Raw genomic sequence first — 15,840 nt, forward strand, 5'->3', positions numbered from 1 at the left:
GCATTCTTGCCCTTGTCATTCTTCTTCCCTCTCGTAGTTGTGTCTCTCCCTCTTTACATCGTACTGATGCTGTATTTATAGAAGCAGGGATTCTTCTAGGCTCCAGCCAGAGAATTTATTAGTTTCTTCTCTAGGCTTCAAAGGGATTTCCTTTTGTGGCTTGGTCTACCCCTTCCTTTCTCCCGAGCTCTCCTACTATTTCCCTTTTGGTGTAAAGTAGCTACAGTGTTGAAACCTGCATTCTGCTTCTTCCTAAGGCGCGGCTTTCCCGGGCCAGCCTTCCGTAGACGCTACTTCAAGTAGCGCGCCTTGTGGCTTTCATGCATTGGTTGTCTGTGCAAGTTAGGAAGCGAAAGTCAGCATTAAATGCCTGACTTGATGGGCTTAGAGTGCATTTAATGCTAAAATCTAGTTTGGTCCTAACTAAGAGGGTTGGCTTGCTAGGGAAATAGGCAAACTAGGCTAATTCTCTCTCAATGCTTGCCTGCGTGAAATGCAAAGGGTATAGGCTTGGATCCTTGGGCCCCTAAGCAATCCAAAGTCTTCCATATCCCTAATTCCACGTAGGCCCAGTGAACTTCCATATCCATCAACACCACAAACCACTCGGCAAGCCCCGTTAAGTGGCTTGGGCTCATTTAAGCATGGCGTGACTCTTATCATAATATTAATGTATTAATATTATAATAGGACTTGGCATGATCATAAATATGCATGCTCTTCATTTCATACTTTATGCATGAGTTTAAGCTTGGCTTGTGACGCTTCCACAATGATTGGGCTATGAGGCATTACTTTTGTACGGGCTCTGATTGCAGTTGTTGCCACTATGAAAAAGTAGTCTTTGTTCCAGTAATGCTTTTCAAAAAGGAAAACTACAGATGATTGGGCTTGTAGATGACATTTTTGAGCCCCAACAGTAAGCTACCTTCATCTTTTCCTCAAGTTTTAACGGGATTTGGGCAACAAAAGAAGACATGGGGGGTCAATTTTGGTAGATCCAATTGAGATGTTCATCTAATGCCCTCTCCTATCAATCGTGTGTTTTTGTTAGTGGTATTCATTTTCACTTGTAAATGAGAGGTCTTAGATTCGATTCACGCGAAAGGAGAATTTGAACTACATTATTGCTAGCCCATTACGAGGCTAAGCTCATCCCCCTCCCCTTTAGTTTAGATAATATCATTTGTTCAAAAACAAAACTCCAAGTTACAGCATGAAATATACGTTACTGAAAGCTGAAATGATAACCCGAATAGCGACATTAAAAGCACCTTGCCTTTCAAAATGCTTGCATTGCATGCTCATTAAGCACATTACTTTACCAAAACATAATGAGATAACGAAATTGCCGTCACTTGGAGCTCCATTATTCCTAGTTCAACAATCTTGAACAAATTTGAGATAATACCTCGTCCTACGATATATGCTGTTTGACCTAGATTATCAACGTCAGAACTACAAATCTCGATCAGCCATTCAGCTCAATCTCCTCCCTTCATCTGTTTCTTCCGCTTTCTCCGTTGATCTCTCAAACCTGAAAGGAATAACAATATCAATACAAACAGAGCCCACAGAAGCCAAACCCCAACCACCCCTCACATCCTCCACCCAAAAACAGAGAGAAAAAGGAAAAAGAATGTACGTGTTTTCTCCTCTTTTCTTTTCCTCCTCAGAGTCACCATGTTTCTTCGCTTTTGAGCCACCTCTTTCCCATCAATGTGTACCTGAATGAGAAAGAGTATAAAATACTGGAACTCGAACGGACATAAAATATAAAATGAAAAATCCTAATTTTGAGGGCTTATTATTCACCACAATAAAGTGTTGTAAAATGAAAGTAATCCAATAATTTGTCGTAGTAATTTCAATATCACATTCTCATACATCAGCTGATAATCTTATGGTAATTATAATTTATCATCCATTCATGCAATAAAAATTTAAAATCAGATCACAGGAAGAATAAGTACACAGACTATGACTCTAGCATCTAGGTACTACCTCATGCCCAGCACTCCGAAGTGCCTGGAGTGGTTCCACGCAATCCTGACCAATAACTACCAATTTGCTTCTTTTCTTATCTCCCGAGTCACTGCCATCACCAAATTTTTGCTTAGCCAATTCTTCGAATTGATGTAGCAGGAAAGGTGACACACCAGCCTGAAAAAAATAATGATAAAACAAAGGATCAATCTCATGTACTGAAAACTAATGTTATTTGTGGCCATAGATGCAAACACAACGATGCTGAAACCCATTATAAAGTTACGTATGCATCAATCAAAATACTCCTTGGTGGAGATCATACTCATCGTATATGGTCGTGCCAACCAATCATTAGTTCAATTCCAAAACTCTCCGAAACCTCAAATGGGAAAAGATGGTTATTAAGATGTCAGGTTACAAACAGAAGTGATAAAGCAACTACGAAAAAGGTGGGAAAAAAATGTGCAACATACTAAGATAGCCCTATATTAGAGTAAAAATCCTAGTGCATTCTACATCAAATGGCCTTTCAATTATGAGGTGCCATATTTGGCCCTTCCTTTGCAGGACAGTATACTCGTTTTCTGAGTATTTCGAGGATACTCCATTCAATGCATTTAATCTTATTAGGTGGGTGTTTTGAGTTGAATGTTACGCTCTAGCTATCAGTCAAGCTTAGACTGATATCCTATCTTTCCTTGTAAGTCATCTTTCTTTTCATGGATATTAGTTTTTGTTTCTACGTTTAAATAAAATGATAGCATGAAAACTCATTTTGCCAAGAGAACAACAATTAACAAATAACTTCTAGAAATGAAGGTCAAAGTGAATAAGATCATTTCCAATCAAAAGGAAAGTCACTTAAGGTCCTGAGATGGTTACCCCTGTCAAATAACGATGTGAAAATGACTTCGGTTGTAATGGTCGCGAAAGTAACATCTTGAGCTCCTGTTTTCCAAACAAAAGTAGATCAGATGATATAGCTCCAAACTTTAGACTATGGACACAGAACAATCATAAGAGGCACTTTCAGAAATCAGAATGTTTATAGTATTAGCAACCTGCTGCAACTTCTTTAAACTCGCAGAGCTGGCTTTCTTTTGCTTATGACTTTTCACCCTTTCCTCCTCACTGTCATCATGGTCCACAACCAATTCAATCAATTCTGCATTTCTTTCAACCCAATTTTTCTTCGATTTCTCCTAAAAAGAAAATAAGATTAAACAATAATTCATCACGATAAAATTTTGTACAAGACATGAAGGGGAATAAGAGTAGACTAGAAAATATGCAGATCAAACACAATTTAGAGAAATGGAAAAAAACTGAGTAATATGATAATAACAATTAGATACAGCAGAGCAGGTAAGGCACAAAGAAGAAAGAAGAATTAGCAGATTAATAACTTCTAATCTAAGAAAGAAAAACAATAAACACCTAGCAAGTAAAGGACTAATAGAAAGATACCGGTTAAGAAACTTGTGCGGGAATAACTAATCAATGCTTCAATACCCTCTTCAATCAACACAACCAGTGTTCAGTGACGAGATAACAGGTTTCATTAGGACTGTAAAATTAACCCAAGGCGTGATGACCCACCTTATTTTATTGTTTAGGCATGATGTATGAAGCGGGTCCAATGGCATACAAAAGCATGACAATCCATAACCAGTTGGTTGAGACTGAGCCAGACCCATCTCAAAAGGCATTAGGCACAACACAAGGCCAATTTGGCTGGGACTTGTGTTGAGCGGCTTGTGCCTATTGAGTTGAGCCTTATATTACAATACGTTATACTTTATGTTATCTTTAGATTATAAGATTTAGTTTTTTTTTTAGGATTAAATTATTGTATAGTGATAATTGAAGTTATTTGTATTTGTTCAACATATATTAGTAGTAAGTTAATTGTATAGTGATAAGTCAACTAACATATATTTGTTCAACATAATATCATTGAAAAAATTTTAATGTACAAATGATAAACCTGACATTTTCGATATTTAGGTTGACGATTCATGTCTTTTTTTGGAGTGTGTATGCGTGTGTGTTAAAGAGATTTCATTTAGTAATAATATAGATTATTTAACTATCTAATTAGTTGACTTTTGAAATAAAAAAAATGTTAAAGAGTCAGGTAAAGCCTTGTGAGTTCTAGGCTTGTTCTTATGGCCCATTCAATCGTTTGGACTAGGGCATAGGCCTAGCCTCCTAGGCCTAGCTTTTCCTCAATTGGATCAGGAATCTCTGCCTGAAAAGGGTTTGAATCTTATTGAACCCTAGGGTGGGTAAGGCCTACCCTTTCATGCCTCAAGCCAAGTCAGACCGGACCAACCAATTTTGCAGTCCCGTTGACACTAGAATTGCACTGTAAAAATCTAAATTGAAGTAATACCTGGGAATCTTTCCGCATAATCTTGTCTATTTGACGTGCAAGAGATAACCGTTTCATGACCTCAGGCATGTATGAGCTGTCCATGGGAAATCGCTGAAAACTTTCCTGGGTACAGAAGAAGAAACATAATAAGGATAATTGTGGACAGAAATCACAGGACTGAAAACATTGCTGTGGCTGATAAATTCGAAGTAGCACTTAATTTTTCCTTGATGTAAAATTCAAAAGAATGCCATCTTTTCAAAATTGCTACCTTAGAAAATGATTTGCACAAAGAAGCAAATTTGGAGGTCTCATTTGGTGCAATTAGTGCAATGCTGCACCCATCAGCAGAAGCTCTAGCAGTTCTACCACTTCTGTGAACATAAACCTAGTGAACAGAAAAAGATCAACACACCCGTCAGCAAATGTGAGGCCCTCATCAAACATGGTGAAAAGCATCCAGATGTTTACTTCTGCTGAATGTGGAAGCTGGTAGTGAACAACAGTTCGAACACCAGGAATATCCAGGCCTCTTGCTGCAACATCAGTAGCCACAAGTAAACCATGTTCAAATCCACGAAAACGATCAATTGCCTGCATTCAGCACGATGAAGAGTGGTAAGCTTTCAAGTCTATGACCAGGGATCTGGAATCAGGATTATACTTTTGAAACAAAATGAAAGGAAAACTCTGCTGGTAATGATTATCCAACGAAAGGAAATACCACATCCTAACTAAATAGAAAATTGTGTCTACATCTCCATCCGGCCAGAAGCACAGTACAATATGGGAAGTTCACAATAACAATATTTTTTGATGAAGCCTTTCAAATTTTTATTCTCTTTACCAAGCAAGAAAAGAAAACAATTAGTAAAACTTTACTATTCGTCCTATCGTAATGAAAGGAGAAAGGAAAAAGCCATCGGATCTGTCCATAGTCATGTTGGCTAGGTCAAAAAAATATTATACACATTTCAGATTGAACTCTAGCAAGTTTGGTAAGATGATTGAAAAGTACCAAAAAGAAAAGAAAAAAAAACAAAACAAAAGAAGAATCCCTCTGCATTTCATAGTTCGATTCGCTGGAGTTATACTAATTTGAAAAATAGGTATTTGTTTCATCATATAACTGCTCTCTTTAAAATAAATCCATTTCCTTCAGCTCCTCCAAAACTTCAAGTGAAAATGTTGAACTTCAAATTTTCATTTCATTCCTAAATAACCATTTAATAGTATTGAATACTAAACAATTTTTATCAAGCATTCACATTGCTGAAACTTACACTCCAAATCTGAATTTGTCTCTCACCATAATGAATAAATATTAAACATAACTTTTTCTTCGCAATACATATCTGGTACAACCTTATTTAACTTAATTGGAAAAGTGAAAGCCAAACCTTCAAGCGAGCTCGCTGCTGCATCTGAGCATGAAGTGTCCAGACATTGATGCCAAGAATGCACAGGAGTGATGATATGTGTCGCAAAGCTGCAACTGATGTACAAAATACAATTGTGCGGCCTTGTCCATGAACACTTAAAATATAATACAGGTAGGCGTCTTTATCTTCTTCCCTGCATCTGCAATCCTAAAATGATTAAGTAACAATCCGCTGAAAGGCTCATGAACTAAAACCCGAGAGACAAAATGAAATGGCTAAGCAACTTTATAGCACAACACAAGTACTTCTCATGGATTCATACAACTGGCCCCAATTTATATTCTTAGTTATAAAGACTTGACTGGGTTAGTGGGAAAAGGCTTTGTTGTTGTTGTTGTAGTTATAAAGACTTGACTGGGTTGCCTTTAGAACAAATCAGTGGATGTATATTTAACTTGAGGCAAAGTCTACTCTACCGCCAAGGCAAAGTTTAACCTCAGGGTGGAAATTTCAACACTCCCATTTTGTCCATTTGCACTCCTATATCTTATTTCTATGCTTGGTGATTGAGGAAACAAAGGGACAATGAAAGCCTAAAATCAAGAAGTACAACAACAACAAAGCCTTTTCCCACTAAGTGGGGTCGGCTAAAATCAAGAAGTATACGGAAAAAATGGGACTCTAAAACCACTACCGTAAGCTAAAACCTAAACTTTCCTGGTCATTTTATAATAAGATATGAAAGAACCTAGTGAGATAATTGCAACAATAACATAAGCCCATTCAACAGAGCTACAAAGGGCAGGCTATAGCTAATTCTGCATATACAAGGCAGAATATGTCACCTTTAGGTAAGGAATTGTGAACTTAAGGGTCAAGGCAGTCATGGAAAAGTATGATCTAGGCATCTTTATAAGACGATTGCAACTCAATACCCAACAGTCATAGATAAAAATTACTTTTCCGATTACCCCCAAATAATTACCATTACAATTTCCCTTTAGATTTCAAACAAAATCAACTAACAACAAAATGCTGTATCTTTTTACAAAATAGAAAGAAAAAAAAAATAAACTAATATAAGACATGAGTGCTTCTTTCCTTTTTTTTTTTTTTTTTTTTTTTATTTGAAGAAAGTTTATAAACATAACTGATTAAAATGAACATATACAGAAACAGAGGATGAACAGCCCACTGCACTAAAAGAAAACAAAGTCCAGAACAGCAGAACAAAGCACCAGAAAACAGAATCTCTCCAATCTAAAAAGATAGCATACAAGAAATGCACCAAAACTCTGCATCGATGCCCAAAATCAAGGTCTCTCTCACAATTATACCTTCTCGTCCACCTGATCAACATCAAACGCAATTCTGTTTTCCTACATCAAAAGCATTACCAAAAAAGAGCTCTGTACAGCACATCTCACCGAAACTACACCCTCCCAGCTCAAATTAGACTCCCTAAACTGGGTAGAGAGGAGATGACCCACACTCTCAGCTACATTTTTACCATATCACAGCCATGGGGAGAAAGAAGTCTCCTTCTCTGAACCATCCAAGACACATGTATTAACACTCTCATGAGCCATAATGCAAGCTAAACCATATGTTAGGAAGTTTGTTACCACTTTACAAAGTCGATAGTTAAAAAATGTCACTGAAATATTGCAACATTCCAATAAAAGAAGAAAATTTGGGTCGTAAGATTGCATAGCTTAATACATAAATCTTAAGAGTTTTAAAAGCATAGGCATTGGAGGAGGGAAGAAGACTGCAAAAGCCACCCATCTACCACCAAGTAAACCCATGACCCATGCGGCTATGCCAAATGAACCCAAGCATTACCACATAAGTGAGGGTGAATGATCAAACAAGATTGATACATTATAATGCTAGACCTTCTCCAACTCCAAATGGTCATCTCACTCAAATTTATATTTGGTGAATGTCAACCATATAATAAGGTGCATAAAGAATAACATTGAGTTAAAAGCTTTGAGAAAAAAATTCGACATGTAGCATAACAATAGTCAATGCCTACCCCAGAGTTGCTATCTACAAAAGAAAATATTCGTAAAGATTGTTCATCACGATTCAAATATTAGCTCCACAAACGATTGGCAAAGAAAAAATTACTTACAACGTGATTGACTCAATCTAACACTCCTCTAATTAGTTAGAAACAATATTTTAATAAAATAAAATAATCGCTTGACTTTGTGACTAATCTGATTTCAGAGAAATATAAACATCTACAATTTCACATGACACTATCAAGATCTGACAATTTCACCCAGATAAATGAATCTAATACAAGATTATTTAAGTACATACATACAACTAATGGACAACTGTGTAAGAAAGTTTCTTCATTCATAGACAATAAGAAACCACGAAGGAGTGTGGATTAATAGCAAGCCAAGAGCATATTGAAGGTACACTGGCTTTCTAATATGCCAATGTTTGTTATCAGGTCCTCCCCTAGCCAAAAAAGTAGACACCCTTCCAAGCTATGGATTAGAGGAAACAGCACTCAGTGTGTTAACAGGACATATTTAATATTAAGGAGAATGACAAATCATCCAATATAGTTACAGAGGAAGTTTTCTCTTTCTCTATGGTATCTCGCCATGACAAATCATCCAATATAGTTAGTGAAAAATAGTTTGTTAAAGCTAAGTGTAGTTAGTTTTATTAGTACCTGTAATTAGTTAAGGTAGTTGAGGGTATTATTGTAACTAGCCTAAGGTAGCTAAGGCTATATATATTCACATCTGTGTAACTGAATTATTCATTCAATACAATTGTAAATCTTACAGAGGAAGTTTTCTCTTTCTATATTTAATACCCAAAAGGTATTGCATACCTCTGTGCTAGAAGATTTTCTTTATTATATAAACCTTTGGTAAAAATATGTAGAGTCTAGGCATCATAGTGAGGCAAGAGCAGATTAAAGTAGAGAGCACTGTCTTTAGTCAAAAGAAGGGACACTCTTCCTAGGTCTGAATTAGAGGAAACGAGACTCAGTGTCTTGTGAGGACTCCTTTACTATGAAACTTGGCTTAACAAAACTTACCTTGTTTTAAAACAAAAGGAAACTACTAAAAAGTGTAGGCATCATAGCGAGCCAAGAGCAGATTGAAGATACAAAGCACTGGCTTTCTGAGATGCCATTATTTGTTATCTGGTCCTCTCTTAAAAAAGGAAAGAAGACAATCTGAGGCCTGCATTGGAGGAACAGCACTCTGTGTCTTAAGAGGACCACTACTTCGCCACTAAAGCTATTACGTAACTCAGTGCAAGAAAATCCTCTCTATTTTTTAGCAAAAGAAAAACATAAAGACTGTAGGCATCATAGAGAGCCAAGGGAAGACTGAAAATACAGAGCTTTCTGATATGTCATTGTTTGTTATCAAGTCCTTTTTAGCCAAAAAGGGGGCCACCTTTTCGAGGTCTGCAATAGCAGAAATAGCAATCCTTGTCTTCCAAGGACCTTTCTTGAGATTCACATTCTTACGATTAAGCATATACATACAGTGCAAACTTAGTGTAGTATATCAGCAAATGACAGGAAGCTAACAGGAAAAAAAATGGCATGAAGGCTTCACATGTACGAATGAACGAAAACAGGGAGAGGAATTCACTGTTTGAGCATCTATGTCTGATCACTGACAAACCTATTGCCCATAGTCTTCTTGTAATTTAATTTTGTCTAAGAAAAAATATTACTACTTGCTATCATGAAATAATAAGGATGCAGTAAAGGGCGATAAACTAAAGGAGAATGAAGTAAAAATAAAGAAAAAGATTAGAGAAGGAGAAAACAAAAAAGGCAGACAACAAGAAAAAAGATAAAAATACAAGGAGACAGAAAAACTGGGATAAGTTCAAACCAATATTTGAATAATGTGAGAAGATCATCAACCCTACTACAATTTATACAAGCAGTCCGAAAATAATAAGATACCAAAAATACCCAAAAAGGAACACTTGAATAACATGACAACTGAAAGCCAACACAAAAATAAATAGTAACAGAAATGAGTGCTCAACCCTAAATCATAACATGGAGATTAGGTTTGTGCTCAGGCCTAAAATAAATATACTTTCCTTCTTTGCATCCATGACGAAGGCATTGAACCATAGATGGAGCTAGTCACCAAGCATGAACCAATTAAACTAAGGTATAGAAATGATTTGCACCAACTCTTTCGAACATGTGGTCCAACCGAAGGGAAGAAAAAGGCATCAATTGTATAATCACATTTTTGGGGGGACAAATTACCAGATATCTATAGTGTTCTTGGGGAAAGATAAAAATTGTGTTACCAACTTCTGTAGGAATAACCAGAAAACAAGTTAAGGTATAAAGAGAACCAAACATATCAAGCTTCGCATAATTCAATAGATAAACAGAAATTTCAAAAAATAAAAAGTAAATGGCTGAATTAATAAAGTGAAGACTACGAATAGACACTTTCATAAGTACAATCTATTACTTATGATGCATAGTGGATTGAGTACGTTAACCTACATAGTGGATCTAAGGTGTCAGATGTCCTGCTGCTAAATTAGTTACTAACGAAACCACCAACAGGCCTATGTGTATATATGTTACTTAAGTATGCATGAAAGACATACATAAATATTATATATATTAGAGAGAGAGAGTTCACAAAGTTGAATGGAAAAAAAAATAGATTGAAAGCATTATACTCTAAAATGACAGTCGGTAAGGTGAACTGGATTCTCCTGAATAAGAGTTCCTCATGTCAGACAATAGATGGATAGGTCTCAAGAAAAAGAGTTCATCGTGTCAGATAATAGATGGATAGGTGAAAGGCACGTACTCAATAAATGACTCCACAAGCTTATTTGCCAAAATGGATGTATTTGTCAGATCAATGACGGAAACATTGTCTCTCATCCCTGCTCGCTCACTTAGAGCTTCTATAGAATTCACCCCATCGGACATTGATTGGTTGGTTTTTTGTGAACTACGCTTTAACTTCTTACGGAAATCAGGAGAAAGTGCTATAGTAGCAGAGAAAACAAATGTTTGTCTTTTCTTCCTCTGGAAGTTGGACATTGCAACAGAATTTTGTGCATTTTCAGAATGGGATTCAGTTGATGTATTCCTCACTGGAAGCATGTCAATTATTGACTGCATTTCATGAAAATGACCATTTTCTATCATTCGATCAGCCTCGTCCAGCACAAAGAAAGACAACGAATGTAACTGCAAAAACAGAAAAATTTAGTCAAAAAACAGTTTATCTATACATGTCAAAGGTGTATGCATGCATCTAGCTCATTAATGAGCATGAGCACCAGCATTACTTGATACCGCAATTGCGACTAGTCATCGTATTCTTTCTAAATTATGGACCAGTGAAAAAGCTAGAACAGGATAGCCTCTTCCAATCAAGGCTACGTACATTTATATTAGCATACATGTATGATATCACAGGTTCCTTCAGCGTGATTAAACAAAAAAAAAAAGGTTCAACCTTTTTTATATTTCCAGTTTTCTAATGAAGTAATTACTTGCACCTTTTTTATAGTGGTAAACTTGTGAACCTGTGGTAACATAGTTATGCATGATCAACTGCAGAATACAATCAGTACACACATGTAAACAAGTCTAGCTAATCTTGAACTCCTAGATCTAGTCTTTAGTAGTCCAACTTAAAGAGAAAAAAAACTACTACTTTAATCATCACGCAAAAACACGATATATGAATACTAACAGCACATTGCACAAAAATGATAACTCAGAAATTGAACATACTGACATGCATCATAACAGGAAAAATGAAGGGTAAAACAAAATTTATTGTCAGAGTCAATGTCTTGCGTTAAGCAAATGTTATTAGTAGTTCAGTACTGACCTCAACTAGATGCTTTTCTCCACCAGACATAAGTTCCCATAATCTCCCTGGAGTCCCAACAACAATCTCAGGTCTAGCCTTTAGAAGTCTCTCCTGTTTTTCCTTTGACATCCCTCCAACTATTGGAACCACTCTAATATCAGTATCCTTGGCAACTGCCTTAAGATGATCAGAGACCTGGAAATGAAAAAACAAAAATCTCAACATGCAGATTCCGAATCAAACAAGGTTCACAAAACCCATATTTTCAACTTATTCAAAAAGAAATTTCAGTATTACTGTTAAAAATAAAAAAATAAAAAAAAAAGGGCAAGGCATGAGCAAACTGTTGCTTTCCATAGAATGCAAATAAACATGAGACACTTTACGATTTTCAGAACCTATAACTAACTTTTCTGGCCCTGCTATTATAAGTCCTAAACAATCCTACCATTGGCTGCAGCAGAACTTTTCATTTTCTTACAAGCTGATATGAAAATATACACAAGCACACCAGAGGCAAGAAAAACGAACAGTGTAGTAGTTTGTTGTTTCTTCAGTTACTAGTACATGTTCCCACTGTTGCATTAAGCAATACAAAAAAGTTTCTCCAAAACAATATGGATTGGTCAGGAAATATTATAGGCTCTACCGTACAGAAGAGTCCCTCTTGGAAAGCTCACAGGGTAAACTTATAAGCTCTAGTCACTAAAAATGACATGAGGCCAGAGAGCTACCGAAATTCTATGAGGTTACTGCTTAGTATATTTACTAGTTCTCCAGTTATATTACATAGTAAAACGGTATCTAAAAACCTTAATCCTCATAACACAATAATGCCCTTCTCCTTTGGTTGCATGAAGATTTTATTCCTAATAACAAAATCCTCAATTCCTATGTCATGGTGGTGCAAAATTAAGACAAGGGGAATAACAGATTTAAGGGGTGATGTTATCAATTCTAACACTATTAAGGAGATATATCTCTTTCACGTTTTTAGGATCACAAGTTGGGCTTAAACATGCGTGTGTTAGAAATGCAGGCTTCTTGTCTGGCTATTATCAAGGGTCTTCCAATTGTATTAGCTTCTCTTCAAATTTACTTAGCCACTATGTATGCTTCTTCCGCCTAGCACATGTAGCACATAGGACTTCGGGGAACTTCAGGTACTCGATATAAAAACGCTTGTAGTTCCTGCACTCATGTCTTGTTTTGTTTGCATGGAATGGGAATCCTTCTCATTCTTGTTCATTTACGGCATGATTACTTACAAGGAATGGTATCAGTCATATCCATGTGTTTACTAACAACCAAGGGAATGAAGAAGTAGGTGGGTCAGGGTAGGTGGGCGGTTTGTTTATCATATATCCATTCCTTTTCATTTATTATAAAAGTAAGAAGTAAGCAAACATGCCTTCGGTGTTAACTTCAAATAAAGAAATAAAAAGACATATGGAGTCCATGTAGGCCATACATGTGGGATTCCTGATGGACGATATAGGGATGGAATCATTCATTCCAGTAGGAATGAACTTTCATTTATTATAGAAACCAAAGGCTTAAAAAAAGAGTTTCCAGAAAAGGAAAACTGTCGTTTTGTGGAAAAATTACATGAACATAATCAACTGGCAAGCAATTTTGTTACCTGAAGTGCAAGTTCCCTTGTGGGAGTAATGACAAGGGCCCGTAAAAGACCTTTTGGAGCAAACTTCTCTGCTTCCTCCCCCTTTTCATCAAACATCCTTACAGCCTTTTCTTTTTCATCCAATAACCGTTGCAAAATGGGCAAACCAAAAGCAAGTGTCTTTCCAGACCCTGTTTCAGCAGCACCAACAATGTCCTGTCATATAAATCAATTTAATGAGTACCAAACAAGAAATGATCATTGCCTACCAAAGATCTTACACAATAACCTTAACCAACCTTCCCTTGATGAGCAGCAGCAGGAATACAAGCTTTTTGTATTGGCGTTGGGTTCTTGAACCCAAGCCTATATATTGATTTCATGATCAGATGATGGAGTCTCAACTCATGCCATGCATAATACTCATCTTCATCAAAACTCTCTTTGTCAATTTCTTTTTTTCCTTTGCTATCATCATCTAGAATCACATACATCAATGCAGAAAGTGACATGAGTATCTTAATATAGCACGTCTAGCACGTCCAACAAGCATTGTCAAAAATATGAGTGCTTCAAGAAAATATACAATAAGATAAAAAAACTGAACCAAACGTGTGAATATTTTAATTTGTGTGATGAGAGTGGAAGGAAAAAGTGATCGACATATGGTGGTGCACCACCCAACCAGACTAACCAAGACCAGAAAGTAAGCAATTACACATGCTACCATATGGGTTTAGTTTTAGTAAGAAACATCAAATTTTATACAGAACCAATAAATTTCCATGTCATTTGCCTGAAAAATCAATCAATTGAAAGTACACCTCTTATCAAAGAAAAGATAATGAAAGTGCAGTTCAAAGTCTGAAAATTTTCCCTAATTCCATAAATATGCACGAAGTAATGTTTGACAATAACATTGAATTGAGATTATCACCAATCCATCAACATGTTAAGGGCACATTTCATAATTCTTTGTTATTTAGATTATGGATAAGAGAAGAAAGTAAAAAGAGTGCTGGCAAAGATGAGGGGGAGAGGAGAAACATCATATCTGACAGTCTATAAATAAAAACCAAAACCAACTTCAAATAGTTGTTTAGTTTTAGTTGTATTTACTCTTCCTCGTTTCTTCTTTACCTTCTCATCTCACTCTCTCCTTCCCAACATAAGTAACACAAACAATTTTGATCCAAACCTAATGAAACTAGTACTACAGATCAATTTATAGCCTGATAAGTTAACAAGGACAATGCTCTAAAATCACATGAATTCGATCAAGTTTGTCACTGGCATGCCCATTGCCAAAGTGTCTAACAAACAGCACAGCACCAATGCAGAAAACAAAACATAAACAAATAAAATAAAGAACAGCACTAAATTTCCTAGAAGTAAAAAATAGACGACTAACCAACCGTACTCTCCACATTTTCCAGGGTCTTCTTGGCGTTGTTCTTCTTCTTCGTCAACGTCTTCCTCTTCCTCTTCTTCTTAGAATTCACATTCTCATCCTTGCTTTTATCTTCAAACTCATTGTCACCATTTCCATCAACATTCTCAATTCTCTGAGCTTGGTCCGGCTTCTTTTTCTTTTTCTGTTTCTGTTTCTTTTTCTTCTTTTTATTTAGCTCGCTATCATCCTTGCCCAAAATCCTTTCGCCATCCGCCTCAACCCCATCACCAGCACCCCCATCAACTCCACTGCTGCGCTTCCGCTTCTTGGACTTTTCCCTTTGCTTACTGTCTTCCTTGCTATTCCTATTTGCTACTTGTGGTTCAGGAATTTCAAACCCATATGCGGCCTCGTCAATCTCCTCAAGCATTAGGAAACCTGCATTCATTCATATAACAACAGCCAACATAAAACCCATAAACCCCAGAAATCAGCTTTCCCCTATTTTCTTTTCCAAATTTTCCCAGTAACCAAACAGAAAAACAAAACGCAATTTGTCTAAACAGTAGTTATCATTAGTCAACCAATGCAATAGGATAGAGAGATGGCACGACGAACCTCCTTCGAGCTCGTTGTTGCCGACCACTTGCGAGAAGGCGTTGTCGTCGTTGGGGAGAGAGGGGTTCCATGGGAGCGAATCGAAGCGCTCGAGCTCTGCGTCTTGCTTTTGAATTTTCAGCTTCTTGGCTTTTCTCTTCAATCCGCGCGAGAGAGGGGGTGGCGCCATTGTAACAGGAAGGAGGCAGCAACTGAGGAGGCTGCAGGAGCAGGGTAGCGGGTTGAAGGGAGACCGGGAGAGGGTTGGGGAATAGTATACTTATAATTTTGGGTTAATTTCATGATTTTCACCCTACAATTTTGAGATTTATTTCATTTTGGTCCTTGAACTTTTATCCGTCCCAGTGTGGTTTTCTTTTCCATTTGGTCCCTTAAATTTTTCCGCCCAATTTGCGTTGTAAATCTCTCTATTTGGATGAAATTTAAGATTATCAAAAGATTTAAAATGACGGAAATTGAAATAACGGATTTTTATTTTCTATAATTTATGAATTTTCTTATTTAGTTAACTTATAAAAATAATGCAATTTGAATACGGAATTTGTTATTTTTAAACTCTCACTCATAGAAATTGGAAAATGACACAT

At 36.6% G+C, this 15,840-nt stretch overlaps 1 protein-coding gene across 1 annotated transcript; it reads right to left on the bottom strand.

Annotated features, from left to right (window-relative positions):
• Window positions 1-1,256: 1,256 nt before the first annotated feature.
• On the bottom strand, window positions 1,257-15,501 carry LOC126593574 (DEAD-box ATP-dependent RNA helicase 13-like). Its single transcript, XM_050259675.1, has 15 exons — window positions 15,254-15,501; window positions 14,654-15,073; window positions 13,542-13,720; window positions 13,264-13,458; window positions 11,640-11,816; window positions 10,599-10,987; window positions 5,767-5,947; window positions 4,838-4,960; window positions 4,638-4,754; window positions 4,385-4,489; window positions 3,051-3,191; window positions 2,872-2,937; window positions 2,005-2,163; window positions 1,646-1,727; window positions 1,257-1,537 (listed from the first exon to the last, which is right to left on the bottom strand). The coding sequence occupies exons 1-15, from the start codon at window positions 15,420-15,422 to the stop codon at window positions 1,485-1,487; spliced, it is 2,556 nt and encodes an 851-aa protein (XP_050115632.1). The 5' UTR covers window positions 15,423-15,501; the 3' UTR covers window positions 1,257-1,484.
• Window positions 15,502-15,840: the final 339 nt, after the last annotated feature.

This window comes from Malus sylvestris, chromosome 12, assembly GCF_916048215.2.
Source record: "Malus sylvestris chromosome 12, drMalSylv7.2, whole genome shotgun sequence".
Classification (NCBI taxonomy): domain Eukaryota; kingdom Viridiplantae; phylum Streptophyta; class Magnoliopsida; order Rosales; family Rosaceae; genus Malus; species Malus sylvestris.